Raw genomic sequence first — 27,552 nt, 5'->3', positions numbered from 1 at the left:
GTGCGTGTGGAAGCACTGTTTGAACTTAATAAAAGCCTGTGCAAATGTTACATGACTCAGGAAAGCCTCCAGGCCAGGAAAGGGGCTCTGAGGATACACCTCAGAGCTTAGGGCTGCAAAATAATCCTTCGCCCACAGGCGAACCACACAGCCAGGCTGGCGAGAACTACCCACCCTCAACGCCTACCATGATACTCTTCGTCTTAGCATCCCTTGCTTGCCAAAGCCCAAACAGCACAATTTCAGGTCTGAAAATTCCTCACAAGTGGAAAAGATTATTACTTTAATTCCTGTTTCACCAAGATATAAACACAAGAAGGAATGAACTTACCCATAGTCACCAAATGACCAAGCCAACATGACAAGCGGTGTTCCTTATCCCTAGCTGTTTTCTTTTGGCTGGATCCCAGCCCAGGTGGTTCCACAGAAGAACCAGGTAACTTTAAATAATTCAGATTCTCAGAGGCTGATTCAGGCAAGGCAGGAAGCCACACCTAGTTTCAGGCCTTCCCATGGGCATGTGGGCTTCATAGACCTGCTGTAGAAGGAGGCGGGAGGAAGAGGAAAGTACCAGCAGAATGAGGCCCAGGAGGGAAACCTTTCCAGCAACAGATGGGCACAGTCCAGCTCTGATTCCAGCGTGCAGACAAGATGATCAGAAATAGGCACTGAACAAGGGGCAACCAGCAGGCACACGTCGTGCCTCACGCAGCTGTTGTGGCTTTGACCAGGAAAGCGCTGCTCACCCCACGTTCCGTACAGACCCTCCTGAAATGCATGTGGACCAGGGGAAGGTATGGGGGCAGATGGAATGGGAATGAAAGCAGTTGAAAGAGCTGTTCTCTAGCTTGGTGAGGAGGGAGAAGAGAGCTGGACCCCAACAAAAGGCAAGGAAGGAGGCTTCTTCAGACCCTGTTCCTCGCAGGCCTCAGAGCAGCAGGGATAGGTGCCAATTATCACAGGGTGATTACACCTTTCTCAGGTCAAGCTTTAGGACCTGACGGTTCCGCCCAGGATCGGTCTCTTCCTCTCGCCCACCTCACTCTCCAGGCCTTCTCTCCCCCATGCCCTTCAGGGTCCTAACAAAATGATCAACAATAGGGGGGAAATGGTAAACCTTTATTCGGAAAAGAGAGCTTAAATGACCACTTAAAACCCCCATTTCATTTCCCAAACAGAAACAAATAAGAAAACAAGAAAAAGATCACCTATAAAACTCCTGCCCTCTGCCATCTTGAGCTGTCTTAAACTGCATTTTCTGGCAGAAGAGAACAGTGATGGGCCACAGTCCTGAAAACCAATAGGACACTGACTTGAGACCATCTCAGGAGGTGCCCGGGGAGAGATGAACACGATGAACGATGGGGGGCGGGGGTGGTGGACAGGTGGGCCTGGGGCTCAGACAGGCACATGCCCAGTACCCAGGATACAATGTTCAAAAATATACACACACATATAAATTCCCCAGTACCTGGGCATGGAAAGCTTATAACCATGAACACAGCAGCAGAATTCAGGCTGGGTCTTTGGCTTTTAAAAAAAGGGGAAGAGAACCTCTGGCTAACTGTCCCTAATTCCAGCCTCTCCGCCATTCCCTTCAGTCCCATTCCGGAGGCCGAGCGGGGCAACAGCAAGGCTAATCTGCAAGGACCAGCAGCTACTCTGAGTTGGGGGAGATGCGAGGAGCTGCTGGCCCAGGAAGATCCAGGCCACACCCCAGCTATGAAAGATTAAGGCATGCAGGTGATACATGGGCAAAGGGTGCCCCAAATAGGCCAGGGTGGCCCTGTGCTAGGAGGAAAAGCACTGGCAATGAGCAGCTGAGGCCTTGCTGGCCAGAACTAACCTAGCACTGCCACCTCGAATGCTTGGACAGGTTTCGCCCAAGGCCACCTTCTGCAGAGAGGGTCTGGCCTGAGCCACACATCAGGCTGTTTTAGGAGAAAATGGACAGGAATAGGGGAAGCAGTGAGGTAAAAAGTGGTGGGAGGAAAGGAACAATAAGTAAACAGCTTCTGAGGAGTGCAGAGGAAGGAGAACAAGTCCCTGAGGTCTTGGGTCCCAGCTTAAGTGTGGCTGCACAGCCTGCCTGCTCTTACCCCCACCAGGCCTCCCAGCACCCCAGTTCTGCGAGGGGCAGAATATAGTAAGACAAGAGTTTCCTGAAGGTTCTTTCTTGTCCTTTTAAACCTCAAACTCTTATTTCAGTCCACTGACCCCACACAGGGCTTCACACTTGCACATCTCTCACAGCGGCCTGGAAAAAGGGAAGAGCCCTCGGGAAAGCGTGCCAGGGCTGTGGGAGCTCTGGGTTGGAGGCTCAGAGGCTGCTGGGGCAGGTAGTGCATCCCTGAAGCTGCTGTTACAGGCTATGAGGCCCGTTCATTCCCCGAGGCCAGATGAGGAGCATGGCCTGGGTGGCATGATGAACGCCTCATGAGACACAGAGGATAAAAGGGGAGAAGGGCCCATGCCCCTGCTGCTGCCTGGCAACACACAGCTACCAGGTCATGCTCTCGACCTGTGAAGAGGCCGACAGCCCCAGTGTGGAAAGTGGGCTGGTCGGAGGCAGGCACGGCCTTACAGAGCAGTCCCACCCTGAGAGGACACATGCACGCTACACACCTCACATGTGTGTGTTTGGCAAGAGGGCTGGGCCCAGAGGTCATGAAAGCAGAAAGAAGACTGGGTTAGAAGATACCATCAAGAAATGGCCTGAAAGCAAATAACCAATGAGATCAATAGCTCCCGCAACCCTGGTAATTAAAAATTAAGGGGGAGCACTGGATACATGAAATGAAAGGGGAGCCCCCCTTCTGCCTCTCCCAGGGCCACTGAGTATGTGGCACAGGATTAGGAAGAGGTTGGGGCAGGGCAGGGACCACAGGCAGAGAACGTGGACAGGCCTGGAGAAAATCTAACCAAGGGAAAAGGGAAATGGGGGAAAGGAGGGGAGGGGATGGGACGTAAGTTTCTTGGATCTAAGTTTCCAGAAGTATGGGGTATTTCCACAGTCTCTGACCCAGTGAGCTCTTCTGGAAGAGAAGCTCTCTTCCCCTGGGAACCCCATCATGGGGCGGTGACTTCCATCCCAAAGCTGGCCAGCAGGCAGAGGTGGTCTGAAGAGCAGAAGGGATTGGGCAAGCCATTGGCAGCCCAGAGAATCTCTTCAGAGAGGAGGGAGAGACGGCCCAGAAGCTTGAGAGTCCCATCTTGATACAGCCTGCGATCTGGGGCACAAAGCAGAAGCCAGTGAGAAAGCAGCCACGGCCACTGCATGGGGTGACTGGGGCCTGTGGGAGCTATGCTTTAGGGAGGCTGCATCTCCTTGGCTACCCCGCCCTTACCTCTCCCAGCTACCTCTGGCTGAGGCCTCCCTTTCACAGATACTCTGGGATGTATCATTGAATGAAGCAGGGTGGGTTCAGGGAGACTGTGGCAACCGAAGAATGGGTGCCCAGGCCCAGCATCTATGAAAACTTTGGACTTTCCAAGAAAAGCTGGAAATCCAGATTTTCGACATAAAAGCTGATTTTTTCAACATAGGGAATCAATTCGAACATTTTAAAAGACATGCTTTAAACAAAACAGCCATGAGGCCGGTAGGCTGCACAGGCTGCCACACGGGCCTGCTGGTAGAGGGTGAAGAAACAAGAAACAGGGTCTCAAACCTAACCAAGTCCCTCACCAAATGGCTGCCGCATTCAAAGTCCACTAACCTCCCGGTGCTCTATTTTTACCTCGTAAATAGAGATAAGGCTGGTTCGGCCCACCTCTCTCTAATGCTGCGAAGATATACAGGCAGGCAAGTGGCCTAATAAGGGAATTATGATGAGGATGACTAGTGCCAGGTAGATACGAAATCTGCTCTTTTGGGAGTCTGGTCCCAGCAGCCCAAGCCATGTGACCAAATGCCTGACCTTCACCATCAGCTGTTCCCAGGGACTTCTGAGGTGGCTTCTATGAACCCAGGATCCACCAGGCTTACCAGTTCTGTTCCCATTCTCGCAGGACTCAGCTGAGAAGAAGATGTAATCCACTGTCGTTCCAAGACCCAAGGGCATTGTGGTGACCTCTGGGCGGCCATGCTGGGGCAGGAAATGAGTATATACTGAGGTCAGGTGAAGGCAGTGCTGGATGGTGCCTACAGTCCTGCAGGGATGAAGAGGAAGAGGTCAGTCAGCAAACATTACTGACCTTTTCTCAAAGTCACTTCCTCTGTGGGTTTTATAGTTTTTTAAGGGTCAATCCCAACTAACTCTATCTCAGCAAATTCCTTCCCATGCTAATAAGAGGCAGATGGTCTTAGCTAAAATCAGCCTAGAAATAGACACATTTATACACAGTCCCCTGACTGTCCTCACCCCACCCCCATCCCACTCTCCTCTCATTACCTGGTGAAGTATACCTAATGTACCCTGTCCAGGGGTAAGCAAGTTCTTCTGTGAAGCCTTCCCCCCTGAGGAAATGTGCATGGGTTCTTCATCTGCAAGAACCTAGGTGGGTCGCTTCTGGCCTCTGCACACCAGCCCTTCCAAAAGCTTAGCACGTATTACGAGAAGAGACCTCAGCAAAATTGCCCCCCAAATCAGCCTGAGGAAAGCCAATGAGAATCTCTCTCGTTCACCCAGATGGGGGCTGGAAAGCAGGCTGCAGAGAACCGGAAGGAAGATCACCTGGGGAAGACAGGCTCAGGCTCCAAAGTGTCTTCCTCAAGGACAGACGGGGCCCAGGCAGCAGGTCGCTCTGTAGAAGACCAGAGAGAAGAGATTTTTTTTTTATTCCCAGACAGTGAAGCAGGGTCAGAACCTTGCACCTTGGGACCCCCTCTCAGATCCTTGGACCAGATTGCTCCAAAAGGGGAAAGGATAAGAGAAGAGGTGATGGGACAAAGAAAACAATGGATCAACACTGTAGGAAGGCAGACAGAGACCTTGAACACAGACATTTCTTCCTTGGCCCAGCACCTTTCTAAATAATTTATTTAAATTTATTCTTTAGAAATAAATTTATTTTTTTAGGTAATAGAGTCACCTGGTACAAAAATCAAAATGTAGAGAAAAATATCAGTGAAAAATCTCCCTCCCATTCCAGGACTCCTGCCACTCAATTTCCCTCTCCAGAAGCAACCAATGTTACCAAATCGCTGGTATATTCCTTCAGAGATTTTCTATCACATACCATCTGCTGTGTATGTATATATGTATGTGTGTAATATACATATATATGTATGCACACAATGTAATATGTATGTATACATTCTTAAATACACAAAAATAAGTACACACACACATGAAGAAAAAAGAAAAAATATACACAGTATCAGGAAAGAAAGAGGGGATATTATTACAGATCCTACTGACATTAATAAGTGTTATGGACTGAATGTTTGTGTCTCCCCAAAGTACATTGAAATCCCACCCCTCAGTGAAATGGTATTTGGGAGGTGGGCCTTTGGGAGGTAATTAGGTCATGAGGGTGGAGCCTTTGGGCATAGGATTAATGCCCTTACAAGAGGCTTGGATCCCAGAGAGCTCCCTCACCCTCTTTCTGCCATATGAGGACACAAGAAGTTAGCACTCAACAACTCAGAAGAGGGCCCTCACCAGAACTGGACCATTCTGGCACCCTGATCTTAGACTTCCAGCTCCAGAACTGTGAGAAATAAATTTCTGTTGTTTATAAACCGTCTAGGCTGTGATATTTTGTTATAATAGCCCAAACCAACTAAGACAACAGGGTAAAAAGGATCAGCAAAACTGACAAACCCTTGCTAGACTGACCAAAAAAAAAAAAAAAAAAGGAAAAAGAATACCCAAGTTACTAAGTTACTAAAACTAAGAATGGAAGAAGGGCCACCACTACCAACCCTACAGAAATTTTTAAATTATGAGAATAATATAAACAACTACATACCAACAAATTTGATAACTTAGATGAAATGAACAAATTTCTAAAAAGATACAGGGGCGCCTGGGTGGCTCAGTGGGTTACAGCCTCTGCCTTCAGCTCAGGTCATGATCCCAGGTTCCTGGGATCGAGCCCCACATCGTGCTCTCTGCTCAGCAGGAAGCCTGCTCCCCCCACCCCGCCAGCCTCTCTGGCTACTTGTGATCTCTCTCTCTGTCAAATAAATAAATAAAATCTTAAAAAAATAAAATAAAAAGACACAAACTATGTAAACTGATTCGAGAAAAAATAGACAATCTGAATAGCCTATAAGCAAGTAAAGAAATTGAATTAATAATTTAAAAAGTTCCCACAGAGAAAAGCCCAGGACTAGATGGCTTTACTGGTTAATTCTGCCAAACATTTAAAGAATAGTAATACAGATACTTCATAAACACTTCTAAAAATTAAGATGGGACACTTCTCAACTCATGCTGTGAGGTGTTACTCACTTAATCAAAATTAGACAAAAACATCACAAAGAACACTATAGAATATCCCCTGTGAATGTCCATGCAAAATTCCTCAATGACTATGACATTATAATTTATAAGAAATACATATTTGGTCTTGTCCACAGCTCCTGACTCATAGCTCCCCAAACCCTTAGAATTTCTCAAGAGATCAGAGTGATAAAGGTGTCTTTTGTTATATTATGAGATGACTTTTGGAAATCACCTAAAGATGAGGGCTGGTTACCAGAAGAACCAACCTGTTATTAGAGGGTTGGAAATTTCTGTCCCAATTCCCTAAACTTCCTGGGAAGGAAGTGGGCTGGAGCTTGATTCACCAATAGCCAATGATTTAATCAAACTTGCCTATGTAGCAAAGCCTTCAGAAAGCTTCTAGGCTGGTGACTACATGGAGATTTGGGGAGAATGGGGCCTACAGAGAGCATGGAAACTTCCCAAATACATTGTCCTATGCATCTCTTCCATCTGGCTTGTTCCTAAGTTTTATCCTTTTATAATAAACAGGTAATCTAGTGAGTAAAATGTTTCTCTCAGTTTTGTGAGCCATTACAGCAACTTAATTAAACCCAAGGAAGGAGAGAGTCATGGGAACCTCTGATATATAACAGCCGGTTGGTCAGAAAGTACAGTTAACAACCTGGACTTATGACTGGTATCTAAAGTCCAAGCAGGAGATTGCTGGAAGCACAGGGTGGGCTTGTGATTGGTGTCTGAAGTTGGGAAGTGGGGGAAGTCTTACAGGACTGAGACTTTATTTCACCTGTGATATCTCTGGGTAGATGGTGTCAGAACTGAATCGAGTATAAACCCCCTCCTTCCCCATGTTGAAAATAAAGTCTCAGAACACCAAAACAATATATCAGCAAACCAAATCCAGCAAAATAAAAAATGATTATATACTATGACCATGTACAGTTTATCCTAGGAATGTAAGGCTGGTTTAGCATCTGAAACATCATATGTAAAAAAATCAATGTAATATAGTATATTACTAGATTACTGACAGATAAAAACCACATGATCATCTGAACACACAGAAAAACCATTTGACAAAATTCAACACTGCTTTATGGGGGGGAAGAGCAACATTAAAAACTAAACACAGGGGACGCCTGGGTGGCTCAGTTGGTTGAGCAGCTGCCTTCGGCTCGGGTCGTGATCCTGGCGTCCTGGGATCGAGTCCCACATCGGATTCCTTGCTCAGCGGGAAGGCTGCTTCTCCCTCTGCCTCTTCCTGCCACTCTGTCTGCCTGTGCTCACTCTGACAAAAACAAACAAACAAACTAAACACAGAAGAGAACTTCTTGGGGCGCCTGGGTGGCTCAGTCATTAGGCATCTGCCTTTGGCTCAGGTCAAGATCCCAGGATCCTGGATCGAGCCCTACCATCAGGCTCCTTGCTCAGCAGGAAGCCTGCTTCTCCCTCTCCCACTCCTCCTGCTTGTGTTCCCTCTCTTGCTGTCTCTCTCTGTCAAATGAATAAATAAAATCTTTGAAAAAAAGGAAGAAGAAGAAAACTTCTCCAACCAGATAAAGAGAATCCACAAAAACCCCGGGGCTCACATCACACTTAATTCACAACACACTTAAAAGCTCTACCCCTAAGATCAGGAACAAAACAAGGATGTCCACTCTCACCACTCAACTTTAGAGAGGCCTAGCCAGGGCAATCATGGAAGAAAAAGAAATAAAAGGCATCCAGATTAGAAGGGAAGAAGTAATGCTCTTTCTGTTTGCAAGATGACATGATCTCTTATACAGAAACCCTAAGAAATCCACTAAAAAACTATTAGAATAAATGAGTTCTCAAGACTGCAACATAGAAGATCAATATACAAAAACTGCATTTCTATACACTAGCAGTAAAAATCCAAAAATGAAATTAAGAAAACATTTCCACTTACAATATCAAAATGAATAAAATAGTAATAAATTTCACAAAAACGTAAGACTTACACACTGAAGACTACAAAACATGGAAAGAAATTAAAGATCTAAATAAATGAAAAAACATTGATGTTTATTGATCATAAGATAGTATTACTAAAATGGCAATACCGGGGCGCCTGGGTGGCTCAATGGGTTAAAGCCTCTGCCTTCAGCTCAGGTCATGATCTCAGGGTCCTGGGATCGAGTCCAGGATCGGGCGCTCTGCTCAGCGGGAAGCCTGCTTCCCCCCCTCTCTCTACCTGCCTCTCTGCCTACTTGTGATCTCTCTCTGTCAAATAAATAAAATATTAAAAAAATAATAATAAAATGGCAATACCTCCCAAACTGATCTACAGATTTCTAGATCCCTATCAAAATCCCCCAACTAGCTTCTTTGCAGAAACTGACATGCTGATTCTGAAATTCATATAGAAATGAAAGGGACTCAGAATAAACAAAATAATCTTGAAACCCCACCAAGTCATAGGATATAACTTCTCTATTTCAAACTTATACAAAGCTAAAATAAGACACTGTGGTACTGGCATAAGGATGGACATAAAGTGAATGGAATAGAACTGATTGTTCAGAAACCTGCAAGGCCATGTTCAATTAATGTTTCACAAGGGGAGGGTTGAATGGACAATGACTGCTAATAGATACCGGGTTCCTTTCGGGAGGGATGAAAATGTTCTACAATTAGATTGTGGTGATGTATACACAATTCTGAATAGAATAAAAGCCAATGGCTTGCACATTTCAAATGGGTAGATTTTATGATATATGAATTTCATCACAGTAAAGCTGTTTTTTAAAAAAAGGGTAAAGGAACGTTATGGACAATTTCATGCCAAGTAATTTAATAATTCAGATTAAATGGAATATTCCTTTATATACTTTACATTTTCCCTGTTGATTTTTTTCTTTTTTGTTGGCATTATAAATAGGGTCTTTTTTTTCACTATTATCTCTTAACAAGTATATCCTTATTTTTATACACAAATACTATTGTTTTTCTGTATATTCATATTATACCAGCTACTTTCCAGAATTATCTCAATGCCTATAATAGCTGTTAGTTGATTCTCTTGGATTACCAGTTATCTAAAAACATGAGCAAGTAATTAGCCCCTTCCCTCCATTTTGTTACTTCTGTTTTCCCACCCACATTTCTGTTTCTCTATCCTTGGCTGGCATCTTTGAATATGGCTGAAAAACAAGAGTGGCCATCCTTGTCCTACTCCTGACTTTGACAGGAATGCTACTACAGTGTCTTCTTTAAGCCAGATGCTGATACGTGGAGCTGAGTAAGTGCTGTGGTTTGGTTTCTTTTTTTTTTTTTTTTTTTTTTTTAAGATTTTATTTAATTATTTGTCAGAGAGAGAGAGGGAGAGAGAGCAAGCACAGGCAGACAGAATGGCAGGCAGAGGCAGAGGGAGAAGCAGGCTCCCTGATGAGCAAGGAGCCCGATGTGGGACTCGATCCCAGGACGCTGGGATCATGACCTGAGCCGAAGGCAGCTGCTTAACCAACTGAGCCACCCAGGCGTCCCTTGGTTTCGATTTTTAATTTGCAGGCCTGCAGTGGCTTCGCTCCCCTCCTCCTGCCCCTCACCTCTGTGGCACATTGTTGCCAACATGCACTCTGACAGACCAAGATCATTCTCAAAGATTAGGTGGGTTCCATTCCAGACCATGGCGGGAAAGTAAATATTCCAATAAAGCCAGTCAACTGAATTTTTTGGCTTTCCCAGTGCATACAAAAGTTATGTTTATACCATAATGTAGTCTTCTAAGAGTGTAGTAGCATTGTGTCTAAAAAAAAAAATGTACATACCTTAATGTAAAAATATTGGCTAAAAAAATGCTAACCATCACCCGAACTTTCAGCAAGTTGTAATCTTTTTGCTGGTGGAGGGTCTTGCCTCAGTATGAATGGCTGCTGACTAATGAGGGTGGTGGTAATAAATGGTTTCTCTGTAGCATGTGACAGCATTCTTCCCAGAGAACTTCTTTCAACATTGGCGTCAATCCTCTCATACCTGGACCCTGCCTTATCAACTAAGTTTATATAATATTCTAAATCCTTTGGGGGCACAGATGTGGCTCAATTGAGCATCCGACTCTTGGTTTCAGCTCAGGTCATGATCTCAGGGTCCTGGGAATCCCCACTCAGCAGGGAGTTGGCTTGTCCCTCTCCCCCGACTCCCCACTCATGCTCTCTCTCTCTCTAATAAATAAATAAAATCTTAAAAAAAGGGGCGCCTGGGTGGCTCAGTGGGTTAAGCCACTGCCTTCGGCTCGGGTCATGATCTCAGGGTCCTGGGATCGAGTCCCGCATCGGGCTCTCTGCTTGGCAGGGAGCCTGCTTCCCTCCCCCTCTCTGCCTGCCTCTCTGTCTACTTGTGATCTCTCTCTGTCTAATAAATAAATAAAATCTTAAAAAAAAAAATCTTAAAAAAAAAAAAAAAGCAACTCCTCATAAATTCAAGTTTTATCCTGAGAGTGCAGCAATTCAATCCCATCTCCAGGCTCCATGGCTCTTCTAGTTGTCTTCCTGTTTCCCCCACATCTGCTGTTACATCCTCCACCGAAGTCATGAACCCCTCGCAGTCATCCCTGACAGCTGGAATCAACTTCTTCCAAACTCCTGTTAACTAATGTTGGCATCCGACCTCTTCTCAGGAGTCACAAATGTTCTTAGATGCATCTGGAGTAAGGAATCCTTTCCAGAAGGTTTCAATTCACTCTGCCCAGATGCATCAGAGGAACAACTATCTGTGGAAGCTATAGCCTTACGAAATGTATTTCTTCAATAGTAAAACTTGAAAGTCAAAATCCTTCCTTGATCCATGGGCTTCACAATGCATACTATGTTAACAGGCATGCAAGCAATGTTAACCTCCTTGAACATGTGCATCAGAGTCTTGGGCGACCAGGTGCATTGCCAATAATATTTTGAGAGGAATCTTTTTTTCTGGGCAGTAGGCTTCAACAGTGGGCTTAAAATATTTAGTATATCATGTTGTAAACAGATGTGCTCTCAGCCAGGCCTTGCTGTTCCACTGAGAGAGCACAGGCAGCTCATAGATTTAGCATAATTCTTAAGGGCCCTAGGATTTTTGGAATGGTGAATGAGCACTGGCTTCAACTTAGAGTCACCAGCTGTGTTAGCCCCTAACAAGAGAGTCAGGTCTGTCCTTTGAAGCTTTGAAGCCAGGCATTGACATCTCCTCTCTAGCTATGAAAGTCCCAGACAGCATGTTCCTTCAGTAGACGGCTGTTCTGTCTACACTGAAAATCCATTAAGCGTAGCCACCTTCATTCATTATTTTCACTGGATCTTCTGGATAACTTGCTGCTTCACCTTGTACTTTGACGTTATGGAGATGGCCTCTTTCCCTATGAACCAACCCCTGAAGCTTCAGGCTTTTCTTCTGCAGTTCCCTCACCTCTGAGCCTTCCCAGAATTGAAGAGAGTTAGGGTCTTGCTCTGGACTAGGCTTTGGCTTAAGGAAATGTGGCTAAACTGATCTTCCATCCAGACCACCAAACTTTCTCCATATCAGCAGTAAGGCTGTTTTGCTTTCTTATCATTCATGTGATCACTGGAGTAGCACTTTTCATTTCTTTCAAGAACTTTTTCTTTGCATTACGAGCTTGGCTCACTGTTTAGGGCAGAAAGCCTAGCTATTGCCTGTCTCACTAAGCTTAATCATTTCTAGCTTTTGATTTAGTGGGAAAGATGCGACTCTTCCTTTCACTTGAACGCTTAGAAGCCATTGTAGCGTTACTAATTGGCCTAACTTCAATATTGTTTTGTCTCAGGCACAGGGAGGCCTAAGAAGAGGGCAAGAGAAAGACAGGGGAATGGCTGGTCGGTGGAGCCATCAGAACACACAAAACATTTGATGATTAAGTTTGCCATCTTACATGGGTGTGGCTCATGACCCTCCAAAACAATTCTTATAATAATATCAAAGATCACCGATCACCATAACAGATATAATAATAATGAAAAAGTGTGAAATATTGCGAGAATAACCAAAATGTGACAGGTACAAAGTGAACAAACGGTGTTGGAAAAATTGCGCTAACAGACTTGCTCAGTGTAAGGTTGCCATAAACCTTCAATATTTGTCTGCAATATTGTCTGCAAAAAAATATAATGTCTGCAAAGCACAATAAAGTGAACCACAATAAAACAAGGTATGCCTGTATCTAGTTTTTCCTTAATTTAAAGGGGGGGGGTCTTTTAAAAAGAATCTAGAATAGATGTTGATTTTTTAACAGTCTCTTGGACATCTATAGGATGCACTTTGTATATTTTAATAGATTTCATATATATTAGTATGTTAAGTTACATGAGTAGAATTCCCAATATCAAACAATCTTTGTATTTCTGATATACTCCATTTGGTCATGATATACTGCTCTTTCAGTGTGCTGCTAGATTGTTTCCTGATCTTCTATTTAAATTTTTTTGCATCAGTATTCGTAAGTGGAGAATTTTAGTGTTGATAGTTTTTTCTGTATAACTGTTGTCAGGTATCAGGGTCAAAATACTTGTTGCACTAAAAATAATCAGCTCCTTTCTTCTTCTGTGCACTGTAATAATTTAAGTAGTAATGGAATTACAAGTTCTTTGAAGGTTTGATGACATTCTCCAATCAATCTGAGTCTGGTGTTTTTTTTTTTGTTTTTTTTTTTTTAAAGATTTTATTTATTTATTTGACAGACAGAGATCACAAGTAGGCAAAGAGGCAGGCAGAGAGAGAGGAAGGGAAGCAGGCTCCCTGCTGAGCAGAGAGCCCAACGTGGGGCTCGATCCCAGGACCCTGGGATCATGACCTGGGCCGAAGGCAGAGGCTTTAACCCACTGAGCCACCCAGGTGCCCCTGAGTCTGGTGTTTTTGTAGGACTACATAGCTGAGAACTTTATGTATTTCTTCCCTACTTAGATTCTCTCTCTCCTCTGTAACCAACTTTACTAAAATACATTTTCTAAAATTAATATACACCATCTAAATTTCACTCAGGTGGGAAAAGAACCCCCTTATAATCCTATTAATTATTCTACATCTGGATATGTTCCCTTGTTCCTTCCCTGCCCTTCAAAATAGCTTAGATAAAGGGCCTAACTAATTGACAGCTGTTTCTTTGCCCAAAAAAAGTAAGTAACTTACTTTTATCTTGTCTTATCTACTCATGTAATTGTGATTCTAAATATTCCACATAATTCCATAAACTTTTCACTGAACAGTTTTAGCTACATCCCACAAATACATGGTACTTCGATTATTATTATTTTCTAGATATTCTGCAATTTTAGTTTAAATTTCACCTTTGACTCAAAGGTTGTTTGAAGTTTTCTAGATAACCAGATGATACTGTTTTCTTTTTTGTTTCTAATTTCTATTTTTACTGCATGTATAATCAAAGAAAGGCTGTATGACTTCTACTGTTTGAGATTTATTGAGGTTTTTTTGGTGGTCTAATTCTTAAGAATTTCCTATGAATACTTAAAAAGATGTCTTTGCTCCACTTTCAGTATTCAGAGTTTGATATGCATCAATCAGATTTACCATATACACGTTATTGCAGTCTTCTATATTCTTAGTGATCTTTTTTTCTACTTGATCTGTTGTGGGCTAAGACAGATGAATTAAAACCCTTTACTGTTAGTTATTTTCTGAATACTGTTCCTTGTTAAGCCTGCACTTTCACTTGATGATTGTTGATGTAATGTTACTGGAAGCTTAAATATTTATAATGCTACTATCTTCATTTTGAGTTGTGTCTTTTACATTATGATACACAAGAAAAATCTCAGTGAGCAGCAGGATACTAAAACTGGCTTCCCTCAACACGCAGTTCTGTCCAAGCTGCACTGTGTAAAAACAGCACTGTTCTAGCAGTCACACGCGTGCCCCACCAGGCCAGATGAGCACATGGGCCATAGCTGCCTCTACCAGAGCTGCGATCAAACAAGTAAGCTCTTCTGCAAGTACTTGGGAAGAGGATAAATTGTATTCCGGCACGGGCCAGTGGAGAAGCTCGATTCAGAACTTTCCTGGTTAGAAAACTGATCAGACAGCTTTTGGTCTGTGGCCCTCTGGCCAGTTTGTAAATAGTGATTACAAAAATCATCTATTAGCCATCGGTTTTTCTATCATGTACTTTACTGGGCACATGGTTTGTCCGTTGTTAAAGGACTTGAAGGTCCAGAGTTCGATGGAAACAGGCAAGTGGTCATGAGAAAGAAAATCAGTAACCCTCTTTCAGGATCTTTAAGACCATACTGGAAAGAAGAAATCATTAGTAATTGAAAATATTTATAAGAAGGGGACCCTTCTTACGAAATATTCCCCCACAAAGGGAGTTGGGGAGAGTGAGAATCACGATGTTTTTATTGCACAACCCGGGCAATGCAGAGTTCTCCAGTGCAGTGCAATGTCAGCCATCACGACCTAGCACTGCAGCTCCTTTTACACCTCACATGCTGCCTGTTAAATCAGTGTCACGGTCAAGTTGGAAAGTTCTGATGTGCACTGGTGGGCTGCATGACTCTAGTATTAGACTGGAAATATTATTTGTTACCACATCTAAATACATCTTCTAGAAAGAAAGATCACATATGGTCTTACTGCACTTAAGTCTTTCTACTCATGGTCTAAAAATGGTGGCACACTTTTACATTTGGAGTCTTTAAAAGACATTCATGAGATAAACACTTTTCCAAAGAAGACATACAGATGGCCAACAAAAACATGGAAGGATGCTCAATGTCACTAATTATCAGGGAAACACAAATCAAAGCCACAATGAGATATCACTTCATATCAGAATGTAGTCAGAATGGCTAGTATCAAAAAGACAAGAACAAGTGTTGAAAACAATGTGGAGAAAAGGGAACCCTTGTGCACTGTGCAGTGGTGGGTTGCCTGACTCTAGTATTAGACTGGAAATATTATTTGTTAACACATCTAAACACATCTTCTAGATAGGAGATCACATATTATGATCTCCTTATTACACTTAAGACTTTCTATTCATGGTGGGAATATAAACCAGTAACTGTGGAAAACAGTATAAAAGGTCCTCAAAAAATTAAAAATAGAAATACCATATGACCTAGTAACTCCACTTCTGGATAATTACCCAAAGGAAACAAAAACACCATTTCAAAAAGATATAAGCACCCCAATGTTTATTGGAGCCTCATTTACACTAGCACAGATATGGAAGCAGCCCTAGTGTCCATCAACAGATGAATGGATGAAGAACATAGAATGTATGTGTACACACACACACACACACACAGAATATTACTCAGCCATAAAAAAAGAATGAAATCTTGCCATTTGTGACAACATAGGTGGACCTAGAGGGCATTATGAGTGAAATAACTTAGAGAAAGACAAATACCATATGATTTCATTTGCATGTGAAATCTAAAAACCAAAACAAAGAACAAAATAGAAACAGACTCATAAATACAGAGAACAAACCAGTGGTTGATAGAGGGGAGGAGGTAAAGGAGAGGCAAAATAGGTGAAGGAGATTAAGAGGTACAAAATTCCAGTTATAAAGTAAGTAAATCATAGGTACGAAAAGTGCAATGTAGGGAACAGAATAATATTGTAATAATTTTGTACAGTGATAGATGGTAACTACACTTATGGTGGATCAGTGTGCTTACCCAAATTTAATCTCAATTTTGAAAATACTGCTAATTATTTTGCACTGCTAGTGAATTGGATATTTTCCCCCTACACAATGATTCTACTTACAAAGTGATCATCAGTATATGTTTTAAAGGTTTCATTTTGTTATTAAATTGAAATGCTTGTTTTATGTTTCAAGTACAATACTGTTTTGTTTTGGTTTTTAATAATGTATTCTTCTTAACATGAAATGTGGGGTCCTACTACTGTCTTAACTTTAGGATTTTGTAATTCTAAAGCACTAAGTCACTGCTTCCCTGCCTGAGTCCACTTAATACCAGCAGCTCTCTCAGTTCCTAGAGCATGGTAGCTCCTTCATGCATGGGGGTCATTACCATTATCACTATTGCTAGAACTACATAACAGATTTAACTTCACAAGTAAATAAAAAAAAATAACAAAGCCACTGAAATGTTTGCTTTGTGCAAAATGCCAATTCAAATTAAATTCCTACAAGAAAAAATAAATTCATTTCTTATCACCAGGCCTTCTAATACAGTCATGGCTTGGTTATTTTAGGTTGTTCTCACAGTTTGGTCAAGAAGAGCTTTTGGCTGAGCATGAAATCTTGAATCATACCTTCCTTCCTTGAAGCCCTGTTCTCCTGTCTTCTAGAGTTGAATGATAACGTTAAGAAGTCTGAAGCCAACCTGGTTATTTTTACCCTTAAGAGCAGCCCAATCTTTTTGGTTCAACTGCCCAAAGGATTCCTTTGTCTCTGGCTTCTAGTAACTTCAGTAAGATATCTTATTGTTGATTCTCCTATGTCATTTACTACTGAAACATGGTACTTTCTCTCAATTTGAAGACTCAAATCTTTTAACTTTGGGAAAAATTTTCCTTGAATCATACCTTTACGCATTTCTTTTGTGCCATTATATTGGTTTTCTTCTCTGTGAACTCCAACTTTGTGTATGTTAAGAGTCTCCTGATCTTCCACCACTATCATTTCTAATCCCTGTTATCTTTTACGTCCTTTTTATTTTGCTTTTTCTTTCATGGCCTCTGTCTCTTGGTCTGTTTTCAGCAGTCTCTATTCCCATTCCTTCTTATGCTGTACCAATTTTGTCTTTATTTTATGTGATTTTTAAACTTTTTATTCTTTCCTGGCTCTGCAGCTTCCATTTCAACTTCTGATGTCTTGCAATGTGCCTGGACTTATTTTATAAAGGCAATTATTTTTGTACTCTTATTTTATAAAGGCAATTGCTTCACTTTTTTATTCATGGGAAAATAATCATCATCTTTCATATGCTGCATGACCACAATTTTTATCTTTGAGGTAAGCATTCTTTATCTGCCTTTTGTTTTTCCTGTTCCTTCTGCTTTCTTTCTTGCAATATTCTAGCACAGCTCGCATGCTGGTTCCTTTTAAGCACCCTGGCTTTGAATTAGTTGAGATTTTTCTGTACCAGCTATCTGCACAGCTTCTCTGAGGGAAGAACTGGGTATGCATTCCAAGTAACAGGAATATTCCTGATGACACAGGGTTGTATATGAGTCCTTTTAATCTTTACTTCTCCCCAGCCAAAAGCGATATGCAGCTCTATAAGTATCTCATCGCCCCTCCTGCCACTCAAACAGACTGCTTAATGCAAATAGGGCTTGATTCCTTATCAGGCTTTTCTCCAGTGCCTATTAAGACCAAAGCTTCAGAGAATCTCCTATCACAACCTGTGCATACTATTCTTGCTGATGAAACAAGGAATTTTAATTTTGTGCCTCAAGGTACACTCTGCACTTTGGAGAAATGTGCTGCGCTGGCTCTTTGTTGAGATCAACACAGCCCCCAGATACGTCCTTCCATACTTCCCCCAGCACACCTGCACGGCCTCCAGTGCTTCCCGCAGCCATTCTACCTACGCTGTGATCCATGGTTTCAGATACATTCAAGTCTCCTAGTTTTCTCAAAGATGGAGTTTGCATTGCTTTTTTCCAATCCTTGTTGCTCTGGAATGGTTTCAGAGACAAGAAGGAGAAAATGTCAAGCATACTCTGCCATGTTCGATCTGGGAGTTCTCAGTAGGAGTAAATTTTTATCACAAGCAGGACCACTGTCACCTCACGACTTTCAAACCCTGTCATGTCCATCTCCCCTATCTGCTGTACACACATTGGTCACTAGCTACTTAAGCCTAAAAAGGTTACATGGCTCATTCAAGGTCTCAGACACGATTGGAACTCAAGTCTCCTGATTCCTGGTCCGTGTTCTCACTATGCTGCACATCTATGCCTGCATATGGATACAGAACTCCACTGACCTTCCTTCTAAGCATGCTTATTACCAGAAGCTGACCTTAAGAATTACACCTACAAAAAGACTAAGAAACCACGTAACTGACAAATATCAGGGTTAAGGAGGAAAGAAGGCTGAGAAAACAAGCTTAGTGTCCATTACCTGGCTTAGTATCTGTCACTCCTTCCATAAGAACCAGTCCGACTGGTCGCTGACAGGCAATGTCGCAGAAACGGAATTGCAGCAGAAAGTCTCGGCTATACTTCAGTCTCTCTGCAAACCAGGAAAAGCCACATAGTGAGAGAAAGGAAGAGAAGCCACATCCTGAAGCAGCCTTAATACCAAGAAGCTTCCAGTATAGGGACACAGAGGAAGCCTGGCTCCGAAGACCAGCTGATTTTCCAGTAGATAGGATTTAAAGTTGTCCATTTCACTGGGAGGTCATGAGGAGGACGGTGGGAAAAACAAAGGAACTTGCTAAGAGAACTGAGGGAATTACATTTTCTCTTGTCACTGAAATACCAGCTTTCTCCCAAAATGGGCACAGAGGCACAGCCAACCAAGAATGTCGCACAGGCTCACCTGCTCTCTTGGGGTGACAGGAGGAGAAATACTGACAGCAGTCAGTGATGCCCAGGGACCTGGGCCAGAGTGGGGCCTGCAGCTTCCTCTGGTAAAGCTGATGGGAGAAGTCTTCCTGTCCAGACACCTAGAAGGAAAGAGCAGGTGGGAATGATGATACCAAGATGGAAAAAGAAAAGAGCCCATGATTTGGGACATGCAGACACACACACACATACAATCACACACTGTATACATAATATAAGCAAAACACATCAGTTTCAGGGAAGTTGTTAAAAATAAGATGCTAATTAAAACTTATTTTTAAAAAACCAGAAGCACTGAAATGTCCATGAAACAGAAACGAGGGCTAAGAGAATAAGGTACATGAGTCAAAGAAAAAGAACTGTATGAACATACAGTCCCCTGAATTTCACCTCAGAAAAATCTACATGAGTCTCCACAGGGAGTATCAACTTTCAGGGGCTTTAATTTGCAATGGGAAAAAGTTTCATCTCGATCTTTGGATCTTCGGATCAAGGTCTAGCATCTTAAGTCCATCATGAGGAAACCGCAGGGTCAAACCAAATGGGAAATGCACCAAGAACTTTACCGTATCTACGTCACCATCCTTGGTCAAAGCCAATGAGCAGCCTGGGAACGGACAGAATGTAGTAGGGAAACATTGGGTAACATCAGTCATCTGCATATCTCTACCCTGTGTAGCAAAATTCCCTTTATTTCATCGAACAGCAACAAATATTTTAATGCCAGCTATGTGCAAGACACTAGCTGAGTGTTAGGGAGAGCGCAGTGACAGATACAATCGATCTGCCCTTGAAGGACATACATTTTCAATATGCCGTCTCAAGTAAAACAGACCGAAGATTTAATGGTCACTTTCTAGCTGTGTAACTTTGGGCAAGTTACTTAACCCCAGGGTTCAATATCCTCCACTATAAAATGGGATAATAATATCACCTACAATTAAGAATCTTGATAATAACTGATGGCTGACTGCTTCCTTTGAAGCGGGAACCAGAAAATACTTTACCATGCATTCTTGTATTTGATCTGCCAAATAACAACAAAACCCCCCCTCTGAAATGGGTCCCATTTTATCCCTAGTGTATAGATGAGGCACATGGGGCTTAAGGAAGTTAAGTAACTTGCACAAGGTAGCAGAGCAGGGATTGGAACTCAGGACTGTCTGGCTCTTAATCATTATGCCTAATGGTGCTGATCACATGGTAGGCACTTAGTAAATTCTTTTTCCCACTCTCTGAGCTCCTTGATTAGAGCGCTTTCTGGCAGGATAAGACCTTCCTCTGCACACATGGGAACCAGACATTGCTGGCGCTTGAGTAACCTTATTAAAATTAAAGCCCAGAGTGCTCAACAATAACACAGCCATTTTTGTGTCCTTTCTCCACTGCGCCTTGCCACTAGTTAAGTGATAAGATGGACAGGAGTGGCCAAACAGAAGAACAGGGAGATTAAGTGACATATAAAGAAATCACCACAAGCTGAATGTCCATCAGCAGTGCTAAATGGAAAAAAACTATGAGGTATGTATGCTATCAACATTCAGCTGTTAAAAGGAATGAGATAGATCCATATATACATTGAGCGAATATTGAACAAGCTACAGAACGAAACATACAGTAATGGGTTTACAAACACACAGACAGTAGATCATATATCAGCTCTCAGAAGCAATCACAGCACAGTATTGGAGGGGAAAGGCTCTGGGATCCTGATTCCACCACTAGCTACCTGCATGGCCTAGAGCTAGCAAACCGCCAAACTTCTCTACACCTTAGTTTCCTCACTTAAAAAATGAAAAGGATGATAGAAATTGTGAAAGTTGAGTGAGCTAATTTATGTAAAGTGCTTAAAATAGCACCGGGAACCCAGTAAGTGCCTAATAAGTGTAAATTATAATTACAATATCACAGGAACATAGATATCACTGTAAATGCACACAGAATATTCTGGAACACCACCACCAAACTTCAGACAATTACTACTTCACTCTAAAGGGAAAGGTAAGGAATGTAGGTGATAAAGGGGGTTTGATCTTATTTTACAATGTCTGAATTTTTGCAAGGAGGCACTTCTGTATTACTCACGAACTAAAAATTAATGATAAAAACTAAAAGGATTCCCAGATGCCAAGGGTACCCAGGAATTTCTAACTTCCAGACTTGCGTACACACTATTCAACAGAACAGGAAAAAGCCAGAGGGAGCCAGAAAAGGTGTAGCTGAGGTCATTGCCACGGAAGTTGCCAATACCTGAATCTCTCCCTTGGCCATTCCCATCCCCCCACCTCACCCCTCAAGTGGCCTCTCCCATGTCACCTTCCAGGCTGGCATCCCATGGTACTGGAGCTCTCCGTCCCTGATGAAGTTGTAGAGAGGTGAATCAGGAACAGAATTCAGATCCCCGCACAAGATGATGGGGCAATGGCTGCCATCAGATAACCTGGCTACTTTGTCCACTTCGGCCAAGAGAATGGCCATCTGGGCCAGCTTGACATCACCCCGGCGTGGGTTGTATAAGACGTGGGTATTTGCCACACAGAGGGGGGCCACCGAGACTTGCCCCAGGCCTTCTGGGACTAGTGGCTGCAGCAGCAACACTAAGCCCACGTTGTCCCGATTGAGGAGCTCCAAGCCAGGCCGGAAGTACTCCACAGGGCTGGCACAGAGCAGACGGAATCTCGTGGGCTTGTAGCAAACAGCACAGCCATCTGTCTTACACCCAGTCCTCCTCTTGTAGAAACAGGTAAAACCTGCAAGGAACACCCGGCCAAGAACATGGGTCAGGGACCTCCAAGCCTGAATCCCTCCAACCAGTGGCAGTAGCCGGGGTGTGTGTGCCTATGGCACTGCTCCTGCTGCTCCGTAAGGGGGTTCCTGTCCTTGCCAACTCCTTGGCTCTGCAGAGGTTCCCTTACAGTTATAACCAGATGACGGAGTGGCTAAAGGGGAAGGAGGACAGAAGGGTATGAAGCAGTATCAATGGATAGAAAAAACATGGATTCTCGAGTCAGACAAATTAGAGTCCTAGCTCCACAACCTACTAACTTTGTAGTGTGGGTGACCTTGAGCAAGTCACACACATTTTCAGAACCTCTGTCTCCTCACTATAAAAATGGGTATAACAATAACTCAGCCCCATAGGGTGGGTTACTTCAAGGATTAAATGGCACTAAATGTCAGAACTGCCTTAAAACTGCAGAACTCATTCTTTCTCTCACCCATACAGAGGAGCTAGTGCACAGCTGAGACTGAGGATTTACTGAGGCAAAAGAAAAAGCTGGTGCCTTCCGGAGAGAGCAGACAGGGCCAGAGGAAGCAAGACCGGTGAACATGCCAGGGAGCTGCATTACCCATCATTCGCAGAGAAGGCTCCAGCTGCTCCCAGTAATGATCTTCTTGGACTTCCTGGAGACACAGGATCTGGGAAATTGACAAGGAAACCAATCACTACAGAGTACCAAGAGTACTGGAAAGTGACTCCCACCCAAGCTGCTGTTTGTCTCAGGCAGGGTCACACTGAAATTTCCCACATGGCCGACTCTTCCCAGACAGCCACCACCAGCAAGGACGGGCCTAGAGTTAAGTTGATTAGACTAGATGCCTGAGTTGGATTTTCCCGCTTCTTGAATCCCTCGAGTCTCCCTCCCTGCATAATGGTGCTGGAAATTGTGCACCCAGAGAGTCTTCTCAGCACCTGCCCAAAACTCAATTTACTCCAGGCAGGAAAGCTCCAGCCCTAGGCAAAACCCCAATCCTATAAAAAAAAAAACTATGGGGTTGAACTCATTTTCTAAGAGAACTGGGAAATAGCCCAGGTTCAAAGCAAATACAAGATGGCACTTCCTCCCCTCTTCACTCACATCCGGGTCCCAGTGCTGGAATTCCTGCATGAGGTTCGCAAAGCGATAGTTCCAATTGAGGATGTCTGGGTGGCAATGCAGGTAGAGCTCTGAGCTCTGCTGCATCAAGTCCTGGGCCAGGATGTTATAGGACATCAGAGTGAACTGGAACTGAGGGCCATCCCCTGCCTCCAGGCCCTGAGCATCTGGCTGAGCAGAGAAATCCTCCCATTCTCGCCACAAGATTTCTGCAAAGGGGTCGGAAAGAAGAGGTCCACAACAAGTATGTTATCCTCAGGTCCCACTATCTCCACTCCTGAGCCAGAGCTACTGTGCCTCAAGTTCCTTTTTTTATCTTCCCTACCACCCATCCTTCTCTATGGCTATTGGAGCAGCGCTCATAGGACATTTTCAGACTAAATGATTAGCTCCACAAAGCCAGAGACAATCTTGGCCTGTTCATCAATGTCCCTAGCATACCTGGCACCTGGTACATGGTCAATAATTCTAGGCTGACAATCTCTCACTTTGGTAAGTCTATGAGTCTCTGGAGAATCACAGATCAATGTGCTTCACAATCACCTGAGGTTAAAAGACATTACTGGGGTAATCTCAGCCTTGAGTGTTTCCTAACCTTTAAATTCAAAAAAGGCTGTGGGGCTATAAACCACATGTCCCCATCTCCCCTAGAGCATGGAGCTGCAAAGTGGATTTCAAACCTATTTGAGCCACTGAACTCATTCTTCAAATATTAATGGAAGCCAAATATATATAACATAGATAAAACCAGAAGATAAAATTCTGGTTGAGTCAGGGTGTGGAGGCCCTGAGATCTTTCCACCACAACTGCTAGAGAGTGGAGAATCAGAACGAGGGTGTGCTTTCAGTTCTGCCTCTACTTAGCTGTGTGACTTCAGGCATGTCTTGCCACCTCTCTGCACCATGGCTATTTCATCATCTATTTCAAAAAACCATGGGGCTGGATGAGACAATCTCTAAGGCCCCTCTAGATCTGATACCGTAAGATTCTCACAAAAACAGAATGCAACAACAGAGCTCCCTGTCAGAGCATCTTCTCTTTAGCAGAGGCTCTGCTCACACTGGAGACAAGCTGTTGCCCAGGCTCGCTCAGCCAGTTGTCAGACTCACCATGATACGGGATTTCCATTGGGGGAGGCTGCAACTGCCCCAGGCCATCAAAAGGCCAGATGGGAGCCTCTTCCTGGGGCAAAGGCTCAGGTGCTATGCTCCAGGCCACCACTGCAGGGTCCTCTTCCCACTGCTCTGCAGCCAGGGCACCCATTGGGAGGACAGCACAGTCTGTATATTGGGAGCCGGTCTGCATGGGGACAGCTGCCCACATTGGGCCCTCGACCTCTGGCAGTGGCTCCTCTCCTAGCACCTCGGGGAAAGGCTCCTCCAGGTTCTCTGCTGCCCGCAGGTCACTCAGCTGCCTGCTGGACCACTTGTCCTCTGAAGCAGCATCCTGTTCTCCAGGATTATCCATCAGGAGCGCCAGGCTGCTCTGGGCTAGTCCCTTATCTACAAGGGGACCCTCACTCGAAGTTGAGAGCACCTGGCTCGACCCTTCTTCTCGCCACTGCTGTAGCAGGCCCTCACACTCCTCCTGGTCGGGCCCCCGAGGGGCCATGGCAAAGTCGCCCTCTACCTGGGTGGATGAGCTCTTCGCCAGGAGGGCATTTTTTCGACATGTGAAGAAAGCATCTAAGAAGCAAGCCAAAATACTGTGTTATAAGATGACAACATGCCCCAACCCATACTCTTCTCCCAACTAAAATGAAAGTCCCATACAAACAAGAATCATATGCACCTTGCCCATTGTTTACCATCACCGAGCCTGCCCATTTTAGGGCCCGGAACACCATTATCATTAGCATAAAGTGCTTTATATGCCAGGTGCTATTCTAAGTGCTTTACAAGTATGAACTAATTTGTATGGTAGTGATATGATATATATTCAGTGCATGAATGAAAGAATGGCTGTCCCACATAATCTAGGATGGAGATGGTCACATATAACCACCACCACCCCTTCTGTCTAGAGGTCACGACTCCTATTAAGCATCAACTCTCTGGTTCTAAGGGTCACATTACATTGGAACCAGCACTTGACCATGAATCAGAACTGTGGGTTATGACCTAGCACTGAAACTAACAAACCATGTGACCTTGGACAAAGCCCCTGGTGAAATGGACTCTCTCTTGACTGTAAAGGCGGGAAAGGGAAAGTTTGAACAACATAATCTCCAAGAACATTTCTAGTTCTATAAATCCCCTAATCTATGAATACATTCCAAAAGAAAATGTCCTGGGGGCACCTGGGTGGCTCAGTGGGTTAAAGCCTCTGCCTTTGGCTCAGGTCATGATCCCAGGGTTCTGGGATGGAGCCCCGCATCGGGATCTCTGCTCAGCAGGAAGCCTGCTTCCTCCTCTCTCTCTGCCTGCTTCTCTGCCTACTTGTGATCTCTGTCTGTCAAATAAATAAATAAAATCTTTAAAAAAAATCTTTAAAAAAAGAAAATGTCCTGAAGTAGACAAAAAGGGTGTCTCAAAATCTATACAATTTATTTCTTAGCGAAGGCCCTTGTTCTTTTTCTCAAAGCTATATATTCTATTCATAAATCTTCACAAACTTCATTATCAGCCTTCCCATTCCATAACACACCAGAGGCTATAAATCGGAAGGTGCCAACGAGTGCATATTGTAAGTAAGAGACAGCTGTCATCTCTTTGCCTCAGCAGCCACAAATGACAGCCAACAGGCAAGACAGCAAATGGAAAAACTCTAAACTTGGAGCCCCCCAAACTCCAAGCACAGTGTTTTGGTGCAAGCAAACACCCACCCTCACTAAAGCACTTATTTACAGCACGGGACAAGAGACCAGCTCACCCTCAATCACCACAGACTCATTTTATCAGCTCTATTTTTTCAAAAGGCAAGAAAAGTATCAAAATGGTTCAAATGTTGAAAGATACGATCTTATTTATAGTGTACGTGGATCTATAGTCTATGTCCCTCTCAGCCAGTGGTTTTTAACAAGGGGTGATTTTGCCCTCAGGGGACATATGGTATTATCTGGAAACAGTGGTTGTCAAAACTGGAGGGATGCTGCTGGCATCTAGAGGTTAGTGGAAAAGGATACTGCGGGACACCCTACAGTGCAGAGGACAGCCCCGCAACAAATTATCCAGGCCCGAATGTCGATAGTGCTGAGATTGGGAAACCCCGCTTTACACCCATGAACTATGTTGCTGGCTTTAATCTCAGGGATTTGCTAATTCCCTGTCCCTTGAAACATCCTCTGCATACCAGATGGCAGAGGCTCTCTGGTTGACATGTGTGAGGGTCCTTGGTTTCAAATTTAGCAGATTTTTGGTGGTGGTGGTGGTGGCTGGTTTGTCAACAGAATTGTTTTATAGGAAGGAAAGAAGGGAGGGAGGGAAAGAAAGAAACCCTTACGTAAAAACCAAATACACAAAGTTTTTAAAAAGCGGTACTACTTTAATGGGGGAGGGAGGGAAGTGGTCCCTCCTCTGAGATCTCTAAAGGCTGACCACAGGCCTAGAACACTGTGGACTAGTGTATGTCACTATGAGACTACCGTGGTGGACATCCGAAGAGCTCCAGAAATGACAGCAACATGGACAAAGGAATATGCTTTAATTCTCTGAAAGCAATTACTTCCGTGGAGTTTCTCATCCTGAATCCAGTGCCTACTATATTCTGGGCAGTGTGCTAGCACTAGAGATACAGGGAGCAAAACAGACATGGCCCTGCCCTCCTGGAGCTTGCATTCCAGAGGCAGACACACAAATAACTAGATAAATGGATTTACACACACACACACACACACACACACACACACGTGTAAAGGTCTAGAAAGGAAAAGCACAGAATGCAGGTGATTGCTTATTTCCAAGAAAGTAGCTCTTGGTCTGTCCCGGCCTCTAAATTGCCAGAGAACATTTTGGGAGTTCTGTGGGAAGTGATGGCGTCCTAAGAGCCTCGGGAATTTCACCAAAGACCAGGAATGGCAGCGCAGGCAGATCATGAAAAAGTGAAAGAATAGCTCCCTTCCCCCTCTAAAGTACCAGCTGGGCACTGGCTCCACCCCGCCGCATCTCTAAGGGCAGGGGAGGCTGCTTCAAAGCTGGGGCGTAAAAGGTCTCTGGGCTGTGAGCACCAGTGTTTCAACGAAAGACGCGGCTGGAGAGCGAGCGGAGAGGCGGCTGGGAAAGGTGAGCGCGGAGTAACCCGGGGGAGGGCAGGTGCGTGCGGGTATTCGGCCCACAGACACCACCCCCACCCCCGGCCCCGACAATTCGGGCGTTCGCCTGGACCCGAGTTGCCAACCCTCGCCGAGTCCCCAGGGCAGCGACTCGGCGGACCCCTGAAACCTGTACACCCCCGGGGCCCGGGAAGGACGGCTCCTGCCCCTTCGCCGTCCCCCTCCCGCATTAACTGTGGCCGGACGCCACCAGGCCACAGGCGCGGGGAGAGGAGGGGCGCCCGCGAGGGTCGTCGGCCAGGCCCGTGGCCCCGTGGGGTCCAGCGCGGGCACCGGGGACAGAGGGCCGCCTCCCCACACCTTGGCCGGGGAAGGGTGGTCGTGAGGCCCGACGCGCCACACACCGCCCCGGGCCCCGCGGGACCCCGCCGACGTGGGCCCGGGCCTGGCACCCGCCTGCCAGGACGCGGGGCCGGTACCTGAGAGGGCACGGAAGAGGCGCGCGGCCGGCAGCAGCAGGTAACACAGGCACGACGCGATCAT

General features: G+C 44.4%; 1 protein-coding gene across 1 annotated transcript; it reads right to left on the bottom strand.

Annotated features, from left to right (window-relative positions):
• Positions 1–270: 270 nt before the first annotated feature.
• Positions 271–27,552, bottom strand: LOC111148681 (angel homolog 1). The gene is made up of 10 exons (XM_022505456.1): positions 27,489–27,552; positions 23,909–24,484; positions 22,781–23,007; positions 22,271–22,340; positions 21,237–21,670; positions 18,895–19,021; positions 18,475–18,585; positions 4,677–4,746; positions 3,989–4,152; positions 271–3,230 (listed from the first exon to the last, which is right to left on the bottom strand). The coding sequence occupies exons 1-10, from the start codon at positions 27,550–27,552 to the stop codon at positions 3,070–3,072; spliced, it is 2,004 nt and encodes a 667-aa protein (XP_022361164.1). The 3' UTR covers positions 271–3,069.

This window comes from Enhydra lutris, unplaced genomic scaffold (assembly GCF_002288905.1).
Source record: "Enhydra lutris kenyoni isolate GAN:26980312 unplaced genomic scaffold, ASM228890v2 scaffoldscaffold20, whole genome shotgun sequence".
Lineage (NCBI taxonomy): Eukaryota > Metazoa > Chordata > Mammalia > Carnivora > Mustelidae > Enhydra > Enhydra lutris.
The sequence above is the reverse complement of the archived record's forward strand: the minus strand, read 5'-3'. Positions and strand labels throughout refer to the sequence as shown.